The sequence below is a fragment of the Penicillium longicatenatum genome (genome assembly GCF_028827895.1).
Source record: "Penicillium longicatenatum strain IBT 33135 chromosome Unknown contig_7_segment0_segment0, whole genome shotgun sequence".
Classification (NCBI taxonomy): Eukaryota; Fungi; Ascomycota; class Eurotiomycetes; order Eurotiales; family Aspergillaceae; genus Penicillium; species Penicillium longicatenatum.
This window is the reverse complement of record NW_026643124.1, coordinates 2586735-2600119: the sequence shown is the minus strand read 5'-3', so window position 1 is coordinate 2600119 and position 13385 is coordinate 2586735. Positions and strand designations below refer to the sequence as shown.

At 47.0% G+C, this 13385-nt stretch overlaps 7 protein-coding genes across 7 annotated transcripts; 4 read left to right on the top strand and 3 right to left on the bottom strand.

The window, feature by feature from the left end:
• Positions 1-522: 522 nt before the first annotated feature.
• On the bottom strand, positions 523-1587 carry N7484_011239 (NAD(P)-binding protein; the record flags this gene model as incomplete). Its single annotated transcript, XM_057121626.1, has 1 exon — positions 523-1587. One exon carries the CDS (start codon positions 1585-1587, stop codon positions 523-525), a length of 1065 nt encoding a protein of 354 aa, XP_056967380.1.
• Positions 1588-1982: 395 nt separating this feature from the next.
• N7484_011238 (cytochrome b5 reductase family protein) lies at positions 1983-3053 on the top strand (the record flags this gene model as incomplete). Its single annotated transcript, XM_057121625.1, has 3 exons — positions 1983-2274; positions 2358-2435; positions 2491-3053. 3 exons carry the CDS (start codon positions 1983-1985, stop codon positions 3051-3053), a joined length of 933 nt encoding a protein of 310 aa, XP_056967379.1.
• Positions 3054-3971: 918 nt separating this feature from the next.
• N7484_011237 (NAD(P)/FAD-dependent oxidoreductase) lies at positions 3972-5919 on the bottom strand (the record flags this gene model as incomplete). The annotated part of the gene is made up of 4 exons (XM_057121624.1): positions 3972-4972; positions 5054-5492; positions 5649-5745; positions 5795-5919. 4 exons carry the CDS (start codon positions 5917-5919, stop codon positions 3972-3974), a joined length of 1662 nt encoding a protein of 553 aa, XP_056967378.1.
• A 718-nt stretch (positions 5920-6637) lies between these two features.
• On the top strand, positions 6638-8497 carry N7484_011236 (major facilitator superfamily domain-containing protein; the record flags this gene model as incomplete). Its single annotated transcript, XM_057121623.1, has 4 exons — positions 6638-6856; positions 6919-6994; positions 7048-7358; positions 7412-8497. The coding sequence occupies 4 exons, from the start codon at positions 6638-6640 to the stop codon at positions 8495-8497; spliced, it is 1692 nt and encodes a 563-aa protein (XP_056967377.1).
• Positions 8498-8773: 276 nt separating this feature from the next.
• On the bottom strand, positions 8774-9472 carry N7484_011235 (class I SAM-dependent methyltransferase; the record flags this gene model as incomplete). The annotated part of the gene is made up of 1 exon (XM_057121622.1): positions 8774-9472. One exon carries the CDS (start codon positions 9470-9472, stop codon positions 8774-8776), a length of 699 nt encoding a protein of 232 aa, XP_056967376.1.
• Positions 9473-10007: 535 nt separating this feature from the next.
• On the top strand, positions 10008-11016 carry N7484_011234 (beta-lactamase-like protein; the record flags this gene model as incomplete). The annotated part of the gene is made up of 2 exons (XM_057121621.1): positions 10008-10142; positions 10222-11016. 2 exons carry the CDS (start codon positions 10008-10010, stop codon positions 11014-11016), a joined length of 930 nt encoding a protein of 309 aa, XP_056967375.1.
• Positions 11017-11293: 277 nt separating this feature from the next.
• On the top strand, positions 11294-12468 carry N7484_011233 (NAD(P)-binding protein; the record flags this gene model as incomplete). Its single annotated transcript, XM_057121620.1, has 3 exons — positions 11294-11516; positions 11575-11915; positions 11971-12468. The coding sequence occupies 3 exons, from the start codon at positions 11294-11296 to the stop codon at positions 12466-12468; spliced, it is 1062 nt and encodes a 353-aa protein (XP_056967374.1).
• Between the last annotated feature and the right edge of the window lie 917 nt (positions 12469-13385).

Below are 13385 nucleotides of genomic sequence, written 5' to 3'. Positions count from 1 at the left end.
TTTCTCCACCTTCTTTGTCTTCACCTTTTTCTATTTCCAGGTTAGATCGAATTCTCGGGCATACACTCAATCTTCGGGGACCAGCCCACTCGAGGTCGTGATTCGATTGCTCACATCGGATTTAACATAGTCTAGCCCCTGCCGGCGAAGGTCCGAGGTGCCATGTTTTCTTGACCATTTCGATTAACTTGATTGGTTGCTTGCCGTTCCGTAAGACGTGCCGTGAGCCTCAAAGATCGGGCGGGATCGGAAAGTGGAGACCGCCAATGTTTGAAGCTTTCTGGAGCTTCTCTCGTATGAATTTTATTTTTATGAAAAAAAAAAAAAAAAAAAAAAAAAAAAAAAAAAAAAAAAAAAAAAAAAGAATCTAAAACTCCCGTACGGAGTCCTGCCTGTGTGGATCAGACCATGCCCCATCCTAATTTTTCTCAGAAAAGAGGCCATTTTGAGTCTATCCAATCAGGCTAGGCATTTATTTAGGTGGCTGTATTAAAATAAAAATTGAAAAGTGTATTTATGACGCTATTGAAGCTCAATATACTGCGAGATCAGATCGTTGATCATTTGTTCGAGGGTTCTGAATTTCCACCCGAAAGTGATCTCGGTAGAGGATGAATCAATAGGAAGCGGGAATGACGCCTGCTCCCCCAAGACAGTAACGCGGCCGTCTTGACATTGCTCAGCGAAGTTTTTCCGGATAATCCCCGGAATATCCTCGTAAATACCGGGTGTACTGGCAATGAAACTCTGACAATTGCCGGGCTGTACAATGTCTGCCTTCTGCAATGACTGGATCTGCATACGAGCAACATCATGAACATCAACAACAGCACCCATCATAACGGGATACTGTGACTTTTCGCCCTTGACAATCGCATTGAGGACCAGTCGGTTGGTGGTGTTAAACAAGCTCCCCACATCATCGGCACACTCGGCCCGACCCATAACCCAAGACGGGTGGATGTTGATCACACTGAACCTGGGCTTTGTTTCCTTCACCCAAGTCTCGGTCGCCTCGAGGGATGCCACTTTGGAGGCAACGTAGGCCACACCCGCGTGCGGGAAAGGCGGTGTCATCAATGGCGCCCGGCTAGTGGGAGTGAAAGGATGCTGTGGATCCTGGCGTACCAGTCCCATGAAGATTTTCGGCGACACAAATGCCGCAACCGAACTGGTGATGACGATGCGCTCGACAGAGTTGGTTGTGGCAGCGGCTTCAAGCATTTCGAGAGTCGCCCGTCTGGCGGGGGCTAGGAAGTTGGCCTCCGCATCGAGGTGGCCGTTGGGTTGAGTCGATGGGAGAGGAGATGCGATGTGGATCACATAGCTGACTCCCACTATGGCTTCACGAAAGGCCCCCGGAGCAGCCTGGTCTGGCACGACGACAACTTCCACGGGACGTGCTTGGTTGTCGGCTTGCAATAGTGGTTGTAATGCTGGCTTTGATAGGAGAGCCTCCCCTTTCGCTTCACTGCGGACTGCGCATCGCACTCGGAATCCAGCTTTGAGGGCATCCAGGAGCGTTTGGAAGCCGATGAATCCTGTTGCACCTGTCAAAAGGACAAGCTTTTTATTGGATGTAGACATGTTACTTTTTTCTTTGTGAATTATGTAGCTCTTCCCACGCGATTATTCTATTCTAACAGTTATGTAAATTTTGTCTGCCAAACTACCTGTAAATATGCCAATGATGCTGTCGCGAGTCGGGCACCATTAACTCCGTGTTCAGCACGGAGCCTTAACCTGTGGGGCCCTCTGATTTGGGGGCCGGTCAATTAAAGGCAATAACCACAGTGTCTTACTCCAAATTCAATACAGGTTTCACGCTAGTGTACGAGTAGCGCAGGAAGCCTTCCGAGCATGTCGTGAAAAGCCAACAATAGGCCGGCCACCATCGGCATAAGGGCCCAAAATCAGATGACCCAACCCCTAAATGAGCACACCCTTCCCAACTTCCTCTCTTTTACTCTACTTTCACAAAAATGTCTGGAACACGCCCATTCCCTCGAAAGACTGCCGCCGCCATTGCTGTGGTCGGTGTAATTGGTATTATTTCCGCCCGAAATGCCTCGCTCCGCAATGAAGCCTTTGCGGAGCATCCAAAGCCATGTGGGGGACCGGGGGGCCCAGGTCGCGGCCCCGGTGGTGGTGTCGGTGGAAGAATGGGATTTTCGACCCTGCGCCTCGAAAGCTCCCAGCAAGTGAACCACAACACTAAACGCCTCCGCTTCCAACTGCCAGACCCAAACTCTAACGCAGGCCTAGGCTTGACCTGTAAGATGAAACCTTTGCTTTCCAAGCACCCTTGTATTTCGTTCTATTTTTGCAAAAGTGACCTCTAGCTCACACTTCTTTAGCATTCATTTTGACATTCCATAAACCAAAGGACGCTTGGTTGCCGGTAATTAGGCCTTACACGCCAATCAACAACTTTGGTCAGTTCTCCGGCGCAAAATTTAGATAAATTTAGTGCTGACACTTCCTCAACAGATGAACCTGGCTACATTGAACTCCTGGTCAAAAAATACCCCAATGGCAGGGCAAGCTCATACCTGCACTCTCTCAAGCCTGGCGATGAGCTGAAAGTCCGCACGCCCATGAGTAGCTTCAAATGGAAACCCAATGAGTTTGAAAATATCAATCTCATCGCTGGCGGTGCTGGCATCACACCGATGTTCCAGCTTATGCAAGGCATACTGAACAACCCCGAAGATCGAAGCAAAATCAAGCTGATCTTCGGTGTCCAAACGGAGAAAGATCTTGTGTTGAAACAAGAACTTGATGCCTTTGAACAAAAATTCCCTGATCGTGTCAAGGTTGTCTATACAGTCTCGGATCCTGATGAGGGATCGCCCTTCACCAAGGGCAGGGTCACGAAGGAATTGTTGGAGAGGGAGTTGGTGGGCGCCAAAGATAGCAAGGCAACCAAGGTCTTCCTTTGTGGACCTCCCGCTATGGAAGCGTCAGTTTTCGGCAGCAAGGGGTGGATCTCGAACCAGAAGGGTTTCCTGGAGGATCTTGGTTACACATCAGACCAGGTCCACAAGTTCTAGTGTGCTTTAGGTTGTTTACTTTATCTCCATTCCTTTCTTTATTTTTGGGACTACAAGCATTTCCAATACAATTTCTTTTGTCAACAACTTTGGAAGAAAGTAGCCAAGGTTATATATATTTTGGCCAGTAACATTAGACGCTACGAAACTCATGCCCCCGTGCATAATTCATCAAGACAAAGAGCTATAATTTCCAACAAATGGTTTGCTTCTAGGTATTCTTCTGTTTTCATCTAAAATCCTGAAAGCCAAAATAGGCTCTGTGTAGCCAATCAATCGGTCGATTTTGCCACATGTGCAGTAGAAATCTGCAAAGAGCGTTCTTATACCCACGTACACTATGATTGGTTACGTAATTTATTTAATTCGGGAAAGAAACCAAAGCCTGGCCACCTGGGCATGCGCACTTGGGATATGTATTTGTCAAAGATGAGGTAACCTTTACTCAGGTGATAGTTTTCAAGGTCGTAGTTTACCTAGTAAAGATATGCCGGTTGGAGCCTTGTCTTTATATATTTATATTATGACTCATTTCTTCTATGATTTGTTAAAAAATATCCTAGACCCGAGGTACTTATATATAAATGATTACAATCAAAGCATTGGGTATAAGATAGTAAATATTTAGGGTTTTGCAAAATATTCCAATCGCTTTTTTGGTAAATTTTAAGGTTTCAATACGACAATCAATACGCCGTGTGATCTCATAACAAAGAAATTTTGTAAAGAATTCATTTTTCGTCGGGATTGTCTGATTACAGACACTTTGTCTTTTTTGTGAAAACTTGGAAGAGATTTTGCTAGTACATAATTGCAAGGAAACTCGGAGAGACGTTGCAAAAACATAAGATAGTACGTAAATAGAAGATAGTATTTCGCTGAGCCTAGAAGTAACACATTGAGTAATTATCCATTCTTCTAGTACGAGAAGATGGAGACCGATTGCTTAGTATCAGCACTGGGAGCCTTGACCTGAGCCTTTGCAGCATCAATAAGACCCAACTCTCCACGCTTCAAGTGAGGGACCATTCCATCAACAATATCGACACTGAAGTTATCAATGTGAATCAAGTCCTCCGTTCGGATAGCGTTTCTGGCTCTCATGGTTGTCAAGATCCGCTCCTCATCGGCGGAAAGTGTCTGTTCAGAAAGAGTGGGGTTTGCGGAACCACTAGAAGCGCCACTGCCAGTGGCCAGCTTATCGAAAATAGCTTCACGCTGCTCCTTGGGCGCTGGGTGGAATGCCTTCATGCAGAAGTCGATTGTTTGGGAGATCTCTTCTGCGGTGAGGTTGTTCTTCACATCCGCACTACCTTGGATGACTGAAAGAGAAACGATTAGACTCGTTTGTAGAGAAATAGTGAAGGGGAAAAACTTACTAGGCTTGAACATAGAGAAGGCTCGGTCAAAGCTCTTCTCATCCCAGTCACCGATAACAGGTTCCTCTGGCTTTGTGATCTGCTTCAGAGCACTCATAACGACGACCAGGAAACGAGTGTATCCAGTTCCGACCTTGCTGGAGTGCCACTTGGCAGCGGCAGACTCCGTGAGTTGACCCTTCTTGGCAGCACAGATGGTGGTGGCAGCCGAAAGACCGGAGGCCAGCGCCAAGTGAACTCCAGAGGAGAAGTAGGGGTCAATAAAGCATCCTGCATCACCCGCAATGCGAATGTACGGGGTAGCATAGGTTGAGGCGCTGTAAGACCAATCGGAGGCGGACTTAATATCAGACACAAGCTCAGCATCGGCAATGAGGTCGTATGTCTCGGGAGTGGATTTCAGGGTATCGATATAGAAACCCTTTGTAGATGAATCCTCCATGGCCTTCTTCTTGGTAGTGGCAGTAGCCTGGTTCATAACAACTCCCACGGAAGTTTTGTTGTTGTGCAAAGGAATGGTCCAGACCCAGCCGCTGGCGTCTGCAAATCCAAAAGAAAATCATGTTAGCAAATTTGAAAGACAACAGCCGACAGGCTGGATAGAAGAAAGATAATTCGTACCTTGCAAGGCCTCAAAAAAAGGCTGGCCCTCTCTCTGGGTACCAGGAGCATGAACCTTGGCGTTTTCCCAGTAGCCCCAGCTTGCAATATTCTTCAATCCCTGATTGTACTTGCGGTTCTTGTAGTATTTAGTGCTCACCAAGCCAGCACGACCACTGGCATCAATAATGTATTCAAACTTGATAGTACCGGAGGTACCATCCTTACGGGACCAGTCAGCAGAAACAGGACGTCCGGGATTGGGGAGCTCAGGGTCAATTTGGCCGTTTTGCTCATCCAAAGATGTGAATTCAATCGAGTTGACCTTGACGCCGTCGAAAACCTTGGCGCCACTCTTGCCAGCGTGCTGGAACATCAGGTTGTCGGCTTCGGCACGATCAACATTCCAGGCATAGGCATCAGGACCACCGGCAGCCACGAAATCAGTATCTAGATCAAACTGTTAGTATTATCCGTAGGAATGAAGAGCGAAGTACATACAAGCCTCAGGGAAGGCGTTCAGTTTAAACGCAGCGCCTTTCTTTATTCGCGTTACGCGCAGGTGTTAGCCGTCAAACGTTTCTACACACATGGTTTCATCAAGGGAAGACCCTACCTTTTGCACAAATCCATATTTATCAAAGGTCTCGTCCAGGTCGATGAAGCGGAGGAAATGACGCATTGACGGAAGCATACTCTCGCCGATGTGGTATCTACTTACTGTCAGTTCGACTACAATAGCGCTTGCTTACACAGACACACCTAGGGAAGAGATCGGCCTCCAACAGCACAGTGTTGATGCCTTCACGCGCCAGAACGGCGGCGGCGTAAGAACCCGCAGGGCCACCGCCTACCACCAGAACGCTTGTTTGTTCAGGAATTGACATTTTGATGCAATGGAAAGAGGTATGTGTAGAAGATGTCTGGAAAGTGTTTCTGAGGACTACGGAAGTCGAAGTGCTTCATTATTCAATCTTTTCTATTCGATCTGCCCGAGGAATTTCAAAAGCATCATCCGATCTAGAAGTCGTTAACCTTGAACGTCGTGCGAGGACGGCGTTCTCAGAACGAAGCACTGAAAATGATTTATCGTCAGCACTAGTTCGCAAATTGTTAGAGCCCTGGTTTCCGCCCCCACGTTGCAAGCTGCTAGCGTGTTTTCTTTTTTTTCACCTTGCGGTGGATTAATTGGCTCCACCTTAATTCCACAACACTGCATATGCGCCTAGCTGCCTAGTGGATACGCTTATTTCGTAATTACAGAATGTGTTCAATAACCCTGTATTTCCGATGTCAGCCACGGATTCTCCAAAAGCCGAGATGCCACTCTTGAAAGAACTCGGATTTTGAAGGGCTTAGCAGTCGGAAACCTTCCGGTTTGCCCTGAAACAACTTTCCAGGCGAAGAACAATTTTGTTTCGGGCACAGCAGCCTCCCCTCCCGCTTCTCTAGTTGTGCCAAACAAGAAATTAATCAATTATTCTGCTCGAGCAATAGTCTCAGAACATCTACCATATCCAACTCCCGGGTTTCACTGTTCGATAACGTGAGAGAAAGAAAAGTAATATAGAACTTCCGCAGTTGACAGCTCTGCGAGTCAACGCCATGGCCGACGAAGCCTCCAAAAACACTGGGTTGGTTGTCCCCGAGAATGCAATCGATGCGTCAAATCAAATGTCCAGCACATCTTCATCGACCATATCCGCCCAGGATCCCGATGAGAACTTCACTTTGGGCATGCGGGGTACTTTGATCTTCGTCATTTTGGCTGTCTTGACCTTGATGGCGGCTCTTGATGGTACATCTATCTCCGTTGCTTTGCCGGTATGTGCAAAATGCTATTCAATATAGTGAACCTGCGGGACTGGGTTTCTAAGGCAATACAGATTATATCCAAGCAACTCAATGGAACTGCGATCGAAGCATTTTGGAGTGGAACTTCATTCCTCCTATCGTCAACAGGTGAGTAGATTCGCCTTTTTTTCTGGTTGCTCACAAATTGACTTCAAACCTAGTCTTTCAACCAAGCTTTGCATCATTCTCCAATATCTTTGGGCGTCGCCCGGTAATTCTGGTTGCAATCGCCCTCTTCCTGGCAGGAGCTATCATTTCAGGCGTGTCCAATGACTTCACACACCTTCTTGTGGGGCGTTCTATCCAAGGTGTCGGTGGTGGAGGCATTATTGCACTGACAGAAGTGGTTGTCACTGATATCGTTCCTCTGAGGCATCGCGGCCAGTACTTTGGTGTTTTCAGCGGTATGTGGGCTATCGGCTCAGTTTCTGGCCCGATTTTGGGCGGCGCATTCTCTCAGAATGTCACTTGGGTTGGTGAAGCTTACTCCTGAAGGCCTGAAATTTACTGACCGATTGATTTTAGCGATGGATTTTCTATATCAACTTTCCCTTTATTGGCGTCGGAGTTGTCTTGGTATTGGTCTTCATGAGGCTGAATATGATCCCTTCTTCACTAAAGGAAAAGCTTCGCCAGGTCGATTATATCGGCACTATCATTTTCGTTGCTAGTATGACCTCGTTCTTAATTCCGCTTACATGGGGCGGTGTATCCTATCCGTGGAGCTCGTGGCATACCCTTGTCCCCCTAATCATTGGTTTTGTCGGACTTTGCTTCTTTGGTTACTATGAGCATCGCTTCGCTGTTGATCCTGTCATTCCTCCCTCTATCTTCATGAACAGAACTGCTACAGTGTCCTTTATTGGAAGCACTCTGCAGGGTCTAGTTCTCTGGTGTACCTTGTACTACCTACCTCTTTACTACGAGGCTGTCAAGGGTTACAGTCCAATCCTATCCGGAGTTGCTCTTTTCACTGAGACATTTACTGTCGCGCCTAGTGCTATGGCGGTCGGAATCATATCTTCAAAAACCGGAAGTTACCGATGGGCCATCTGGCTAGGCTGGGCCTTCGCAACGATTGGTTGTGGAATAATGTGCTTGATCAAGGTAGATACAAGCGTGCCTGGATGGATTTTTCTCAACCTAGTGGCAGGCCTTGGGTTAGGATTCTTGTTCCCATCCCTGGGCTTTGCAATCCAGGCATCTTCTACAAACGAAAACTTGGCCACTGCAGTGGCAATGTTCAGCTTCTTCCGCGCTCTTGGCCAGGCCCTCGGCGTTGCCGTCGGTGGTGCAATCTTCCAAAACCGCATGTACCAGAACCTGTTGAAGTACCCAGAGTTCACTGCCGTCGCTAGTGAATACAGCTCTGACTCGGCGGGACTTGTTCAAATCATCAAAGCAATGCCTGATAACATCCACAAGTTGCACCTGCGAGAGGCATATACCGATAGTTTGACAATTGTCTGGGCAGTTTGCTGTGGCGTTTCCGCTGTTGGACTCCTGCTCAGCTTCTTCACTGAAGCCTATGACTTGAATCAAGCTTTGGTTGCCACTCAAGGCCTGCAAATGGAGAAAGATGCTCCAACGGAAGAAGAGCTCAGTCAGTGAAAAAGAGCCTTTTGATGTGTGATCCGCAGATGTTGAACTCACTGCTAACACATATAATTCAAACATGCTTCCGAGGCCCCGGAGGCCGAAGTAAGAGAAAATTGAATTCCTTCAAAATCTTTGGTACAGCCTCTGGCGGCAACTTTTTAACTTTCCATCATTTACAATAATTTTCAACAGTTTTTTTGGCCTTTCAACCAACCAATATTTGATTTCTATGACTATTCACTTCTTTACCAATCTAAAACACTTCAAAGATAGAATACACCATCGGAATCAGAATTTAGGACCAATAGCTTTGAAGACAAGAGAAACTCCGATGACCTCCACCTCGACATGGTTGAAATTCTCGCGCAGGGCGTCGATAAAGGTCTCCGCATCATCATCGACATTGTCGAATACTCCATCCGCCACACAATGAGCCCGGACACGTTTCCCGATGAAATTGTCCTTGATTCCCTTTCCTAAGACAGTGGCTCCCGTCAAAACACCGTCCGCGGTCATACAGTTCTTGATATTTTCGAAAACAACGGTCTTGTTCTTCACAGGTCCAGGAACGCAATGAAGAACATAGAACATTGAGACAGATTCGAACTTGTCGTATTTCCCCTCTGCTACGGGAAAAGGCTGGGTCACATCCCAAAGTACCTCTCCGGCGTCAGGACGCCCGGACCGAAGTTTGGCGACACGGATAGCGTTTGGACTCAGGTCACAAAGAGTGAGTTTCACCGATGGGGCAACCTTGGATTTCTTCAGATAGTAACCAGTGCCGACGCCGATATCGAGGTGAGTGGAGCGGATGTTGTTTTTGAACAGCGGTAAAAGGTGTTTATCGGTTGGGCAACGCCAAGCAAACCTGTTGAGGAAGCCCAGAACAAAGAAGTCGTAGATATACATGATCCAGGACTCGTAGCAGGCGGCACCGCGTTGGGCTGCGGCAGAGGTCTGTACCTCTCCTCCATTCTTTTGGTCCATGATTGTGGCAGTCATGGTTCTCTCCTCGAAAAAGAGCGAGGATTTTTGAAATAGGGGAACGCTGTAATTCAAGCAGTCTCAGGAGCTGAAAATGGAGAAGTAATGATTTGAGATTCAACAACTAGGATTGAGAATGATTTGGTCAGTTTTCAGGGCGAACCTGCGCTGACTTTATCTAAAACATAAAAAACTCGTCTCCTGCCTCTTTGACTTGAGGCTAATCGTATAAAGCCCGCCGATTGCCGTGCTCACTCATAATTTCATGGCGCGTATCTTCAGCGAGTCGAGGCAAGTCCACTCCAACACCTTCTGGCTCTTTAGCCATATGAGGAATGGTCAATATTGCTGAATTGCTCGAAAAATTAAATTCGTGTATTTTAATTACTAGTACCGCCCCCAGTAAGCAGTAGGAATAAACACTCCGTGCTGAACACGAAGCAGGGCTAAGCTAAAATCAGAGCAGATCATTTAACTAAGCAGTCTTCTTCCGGTCTCTTCAACTCGAGTTCCAGGAACCCCAACCCATTTGACCACCATGTCATTGGCCAGTTTCAACGAAAGCATCTTTCGTGACTATCTTGCAAGCCAGGAAGCGCATTTACCCACATTACCAGATGTTGAGGAAATAACGCCATTAGTCACTCGAGTCCTAGGGGCCAACCCTGGAAAGGTGAGAGAACTATCTCTTTGATTTGCAGCCCAGGCAATCCAGCCATTAGAGCATGCTGACATGTATGGATCTGATTAAGTTCCAATTGCAAGGAACGAACACATATCTCATCGGGAGTGGAAAGGAAAAAATCCTGATCGACACCGCTCAAGGCGAAGCAGAATGGATTGACTTCATCTCCTCGGTGCTAAACACAGGCGGCTTCAAAATCTCACATGTGCTTCTTACACATTGGCACTGGGACCACACCGGTGGTGTACCTGACCTTATCAAGCAGTATCCAGAACTCTCATCTGCGATCTACAAAAATAGCCCGGACGTTGGTCAATTGCCGATTGAGGATGGGCAAGTTTTCAGAGTAGAGGGGGCCACAGTGAGGTCGGTATTCACGCCTGGGCATGCCAATGATCACATGTGCTTTGTGCTCGAAGAAGAAAGTGCTCTTTTCACGGGCGACAATGTCCTGGGGCATGGCTATACTGTTGTTGAGGACTTGGCACAATATACAACTTCTCTTGATACCATGGCGTATCAACAGTGTCAAATTGGATATCCTGCCCATGGGGATGTTATCAAAGCTCTTCCGACAAAAATTTCGCAATACAAAGCACAACAAGTCCGAAGGGAGAGACAAATAATTCTGGCGTTGAAAAAAAGCAGAGAAAGCCAGGAGCGAGAGGGGAAGGGGGGTAAAGGCAGTGTTACTATCAGAGAAATTGTCACTGCTGTGTATGGTAGTGTGACAGAAGATGTGAGCAAGCTAGCTCTGGAGCCGTATATGAACGAGGTGTTGCTGAAGTTGGCCCAGGATCGGAAGGTCGGGTTCCTCTTCCAACGAGGCTGCAAGAGGTGGTTTATCAATCCATTAGCTTGAGTAATATTAGGGCCTGGGAATACCATTTGTTTTCTTTTCATTGGATCACCCTAGAACAGAAATTCAACGAATTATAATCCCTACTTCGTGTCATAACAACGTGCATTCAACCGATGTGATCATGAGCCACCAAGGAAATCACGACCATCTGCAGATTTACGTATAAAGGGACGGTCCCCGTCCAGTTATCCCCTCTCGTATGTCCCTTGAATAAATTTCCTCTTTACCTTTGATCAGATCCATGTTATCGGTTGCCTTCTAGATTCCTACATCCCCAATGTCTCGCAAAATCATATTGATCACTGGAATCAACGGATACTTGGCCTCAAATACTGGCACGGCTGTGTTACAAGCAGGCCATATTCTACGTGGCACATGTCGTTCCCGTGAGAGGGTAACAGCTTTGCTGGAAGGGCCATGGAAGGAATATGAATCCCAAATCGAAATCGCTGTTGTGCCAGACATAAGTGACGTGGATGCGTTCGACGAAGCTGTCAAAGGTAAGAAAACGGATGAATTACTTCATCTTGACAGGCAATGGAGACTGACCAAGTCCAGGGGTATCTGCCATCATTCATATGGCCGCGCCAGTCATCAGTCCCGCAATCACCAAGGCTTCGACTCAGTTGATCGAACCTACAATTGCCGGAACACGAAACTTGCTCAATTCGGCTATCAAGTATGCTGGCAACCAACTGGAGATATTTGTCTTCACTTCATCCGCAGCAGCTTGCATTAAGCCCGGCGCTCAACCCCCGCACGTCTATAATGACGATAGCTGGAATATCATCCACCCGGCAATCGTGGAGAAGGAGGGCGACAACGTGTCTATCTTCACTTCCTACCCGGTCGCGAAGATCAAGGCAGAGAAGTATGTTTGGTCTCTTTACGAAAGCAAGGTACTTCAAATCCAATACCTCACGTCTTTCTTTCTCTAAAACCAGCTTTCTTTAGGTACAATTTGCCATTGCTTCTATTTGTGGATCTATCGCGACCGGTCCGCCAATTGTTCTCCCAGAATCTGAAAATGAGATTCCATCGACCTGCAAGTCCATCCTGAATGCTCTCCGAGGGCTGGAATTGCCTGGGCCTCAGGACCACATTGCCAAAATTGCCGGAGCCGCCCCATACTCGGATATCCGCGATATCGCCAAAATCTACCTATGGTGCACCGAGAACCCTAAACTGGCAGACGGGCAGCGATATTTGGTTGTCGCGGGGCATGGGCCCCAGAAGGCAATCTATGATATTCTCAAAGAAGCCTATCCAGACCGCGCGCATATCATCCCCGATGGGGACACAGCTTTCCGCTATAACAAGGACTGGACCTTTGATGAGAATGGGGTCCGATTTGACTCTAGCAAGGTACAGAAGCATGTCGGATTGACTTTCAAGACGTACAAAGAGACGATTCTGGATACTGCGGAGGCTTTGGCCCCATATTGGAAGTAACTATTGGTGACTTGGACCAAGACAACCGTGCCTCGTTATTGAGGCCTAGAGGCTTTAGCATGGAGTTTTATCTTATACTACCCTATCAGAACATCAAATAGGAGGCGAGACCGAGTGCTGGGTTTATTTGGCTAGTATCTTTGAGTAAGATTCTCGACGGAATTCAAAGTCCTATTGCTCTTGAGGTCGCCTTCCAATTTTATCTGTAGAATTTATTACTACTCAAATTGACCACAATTCATCTGCGCATAATTGCTTGCTACATTCTATGTCGGCGATGAAATGAGAAGGCTTAGTCTCCACCGTGCACTGGGTGATTCATGCCTAGCGTCGTGGACAAAGAGGATGATCGAATAATATGAACTAAAATAGATTATGTACAGCCAGCATAATTAGGGGAAATTTCCCAGACAACTAGATATCCGCCTGTGGGGGCTAAATTCAATGCCAATAATAAATATTTCAGTAAGTAAATAGCTTTTCTTGGCATTTGAGATAGGGTAAGGGAGCATCAGTTTGATGCTCTGTAGATCACTCTAATACGCCATGTTTCTGATTACCTTCAAAAGCCAGATTCATTAAAGCCACGTGGATCTAGAATACGAGAAGCGGCAGAAGCCGAATGGCGAGTCTAATTTAAAGGGTACTTTGTCTGTTCGTGCGAAGCACGACGTGCTTGATCTAGCGCCCATCGCACGCTGTAAGCAATTTACCATTTCACCCTATCATTCCTGATCCACTGAGTGCATCAGCATCGGGCTTCGCCACGGGATCAATATCCAAGAAGCTTACATGGGCCAGTGTGTTCGCAACCAGATGCAATCCTTTCAGGGTATAAAACAGCATCAGGGCCCTGTATCCGACATTTCTTCCGTTCATTCTTGGTCAACGCGATTATCATTTTCCCTTGCTTTGTT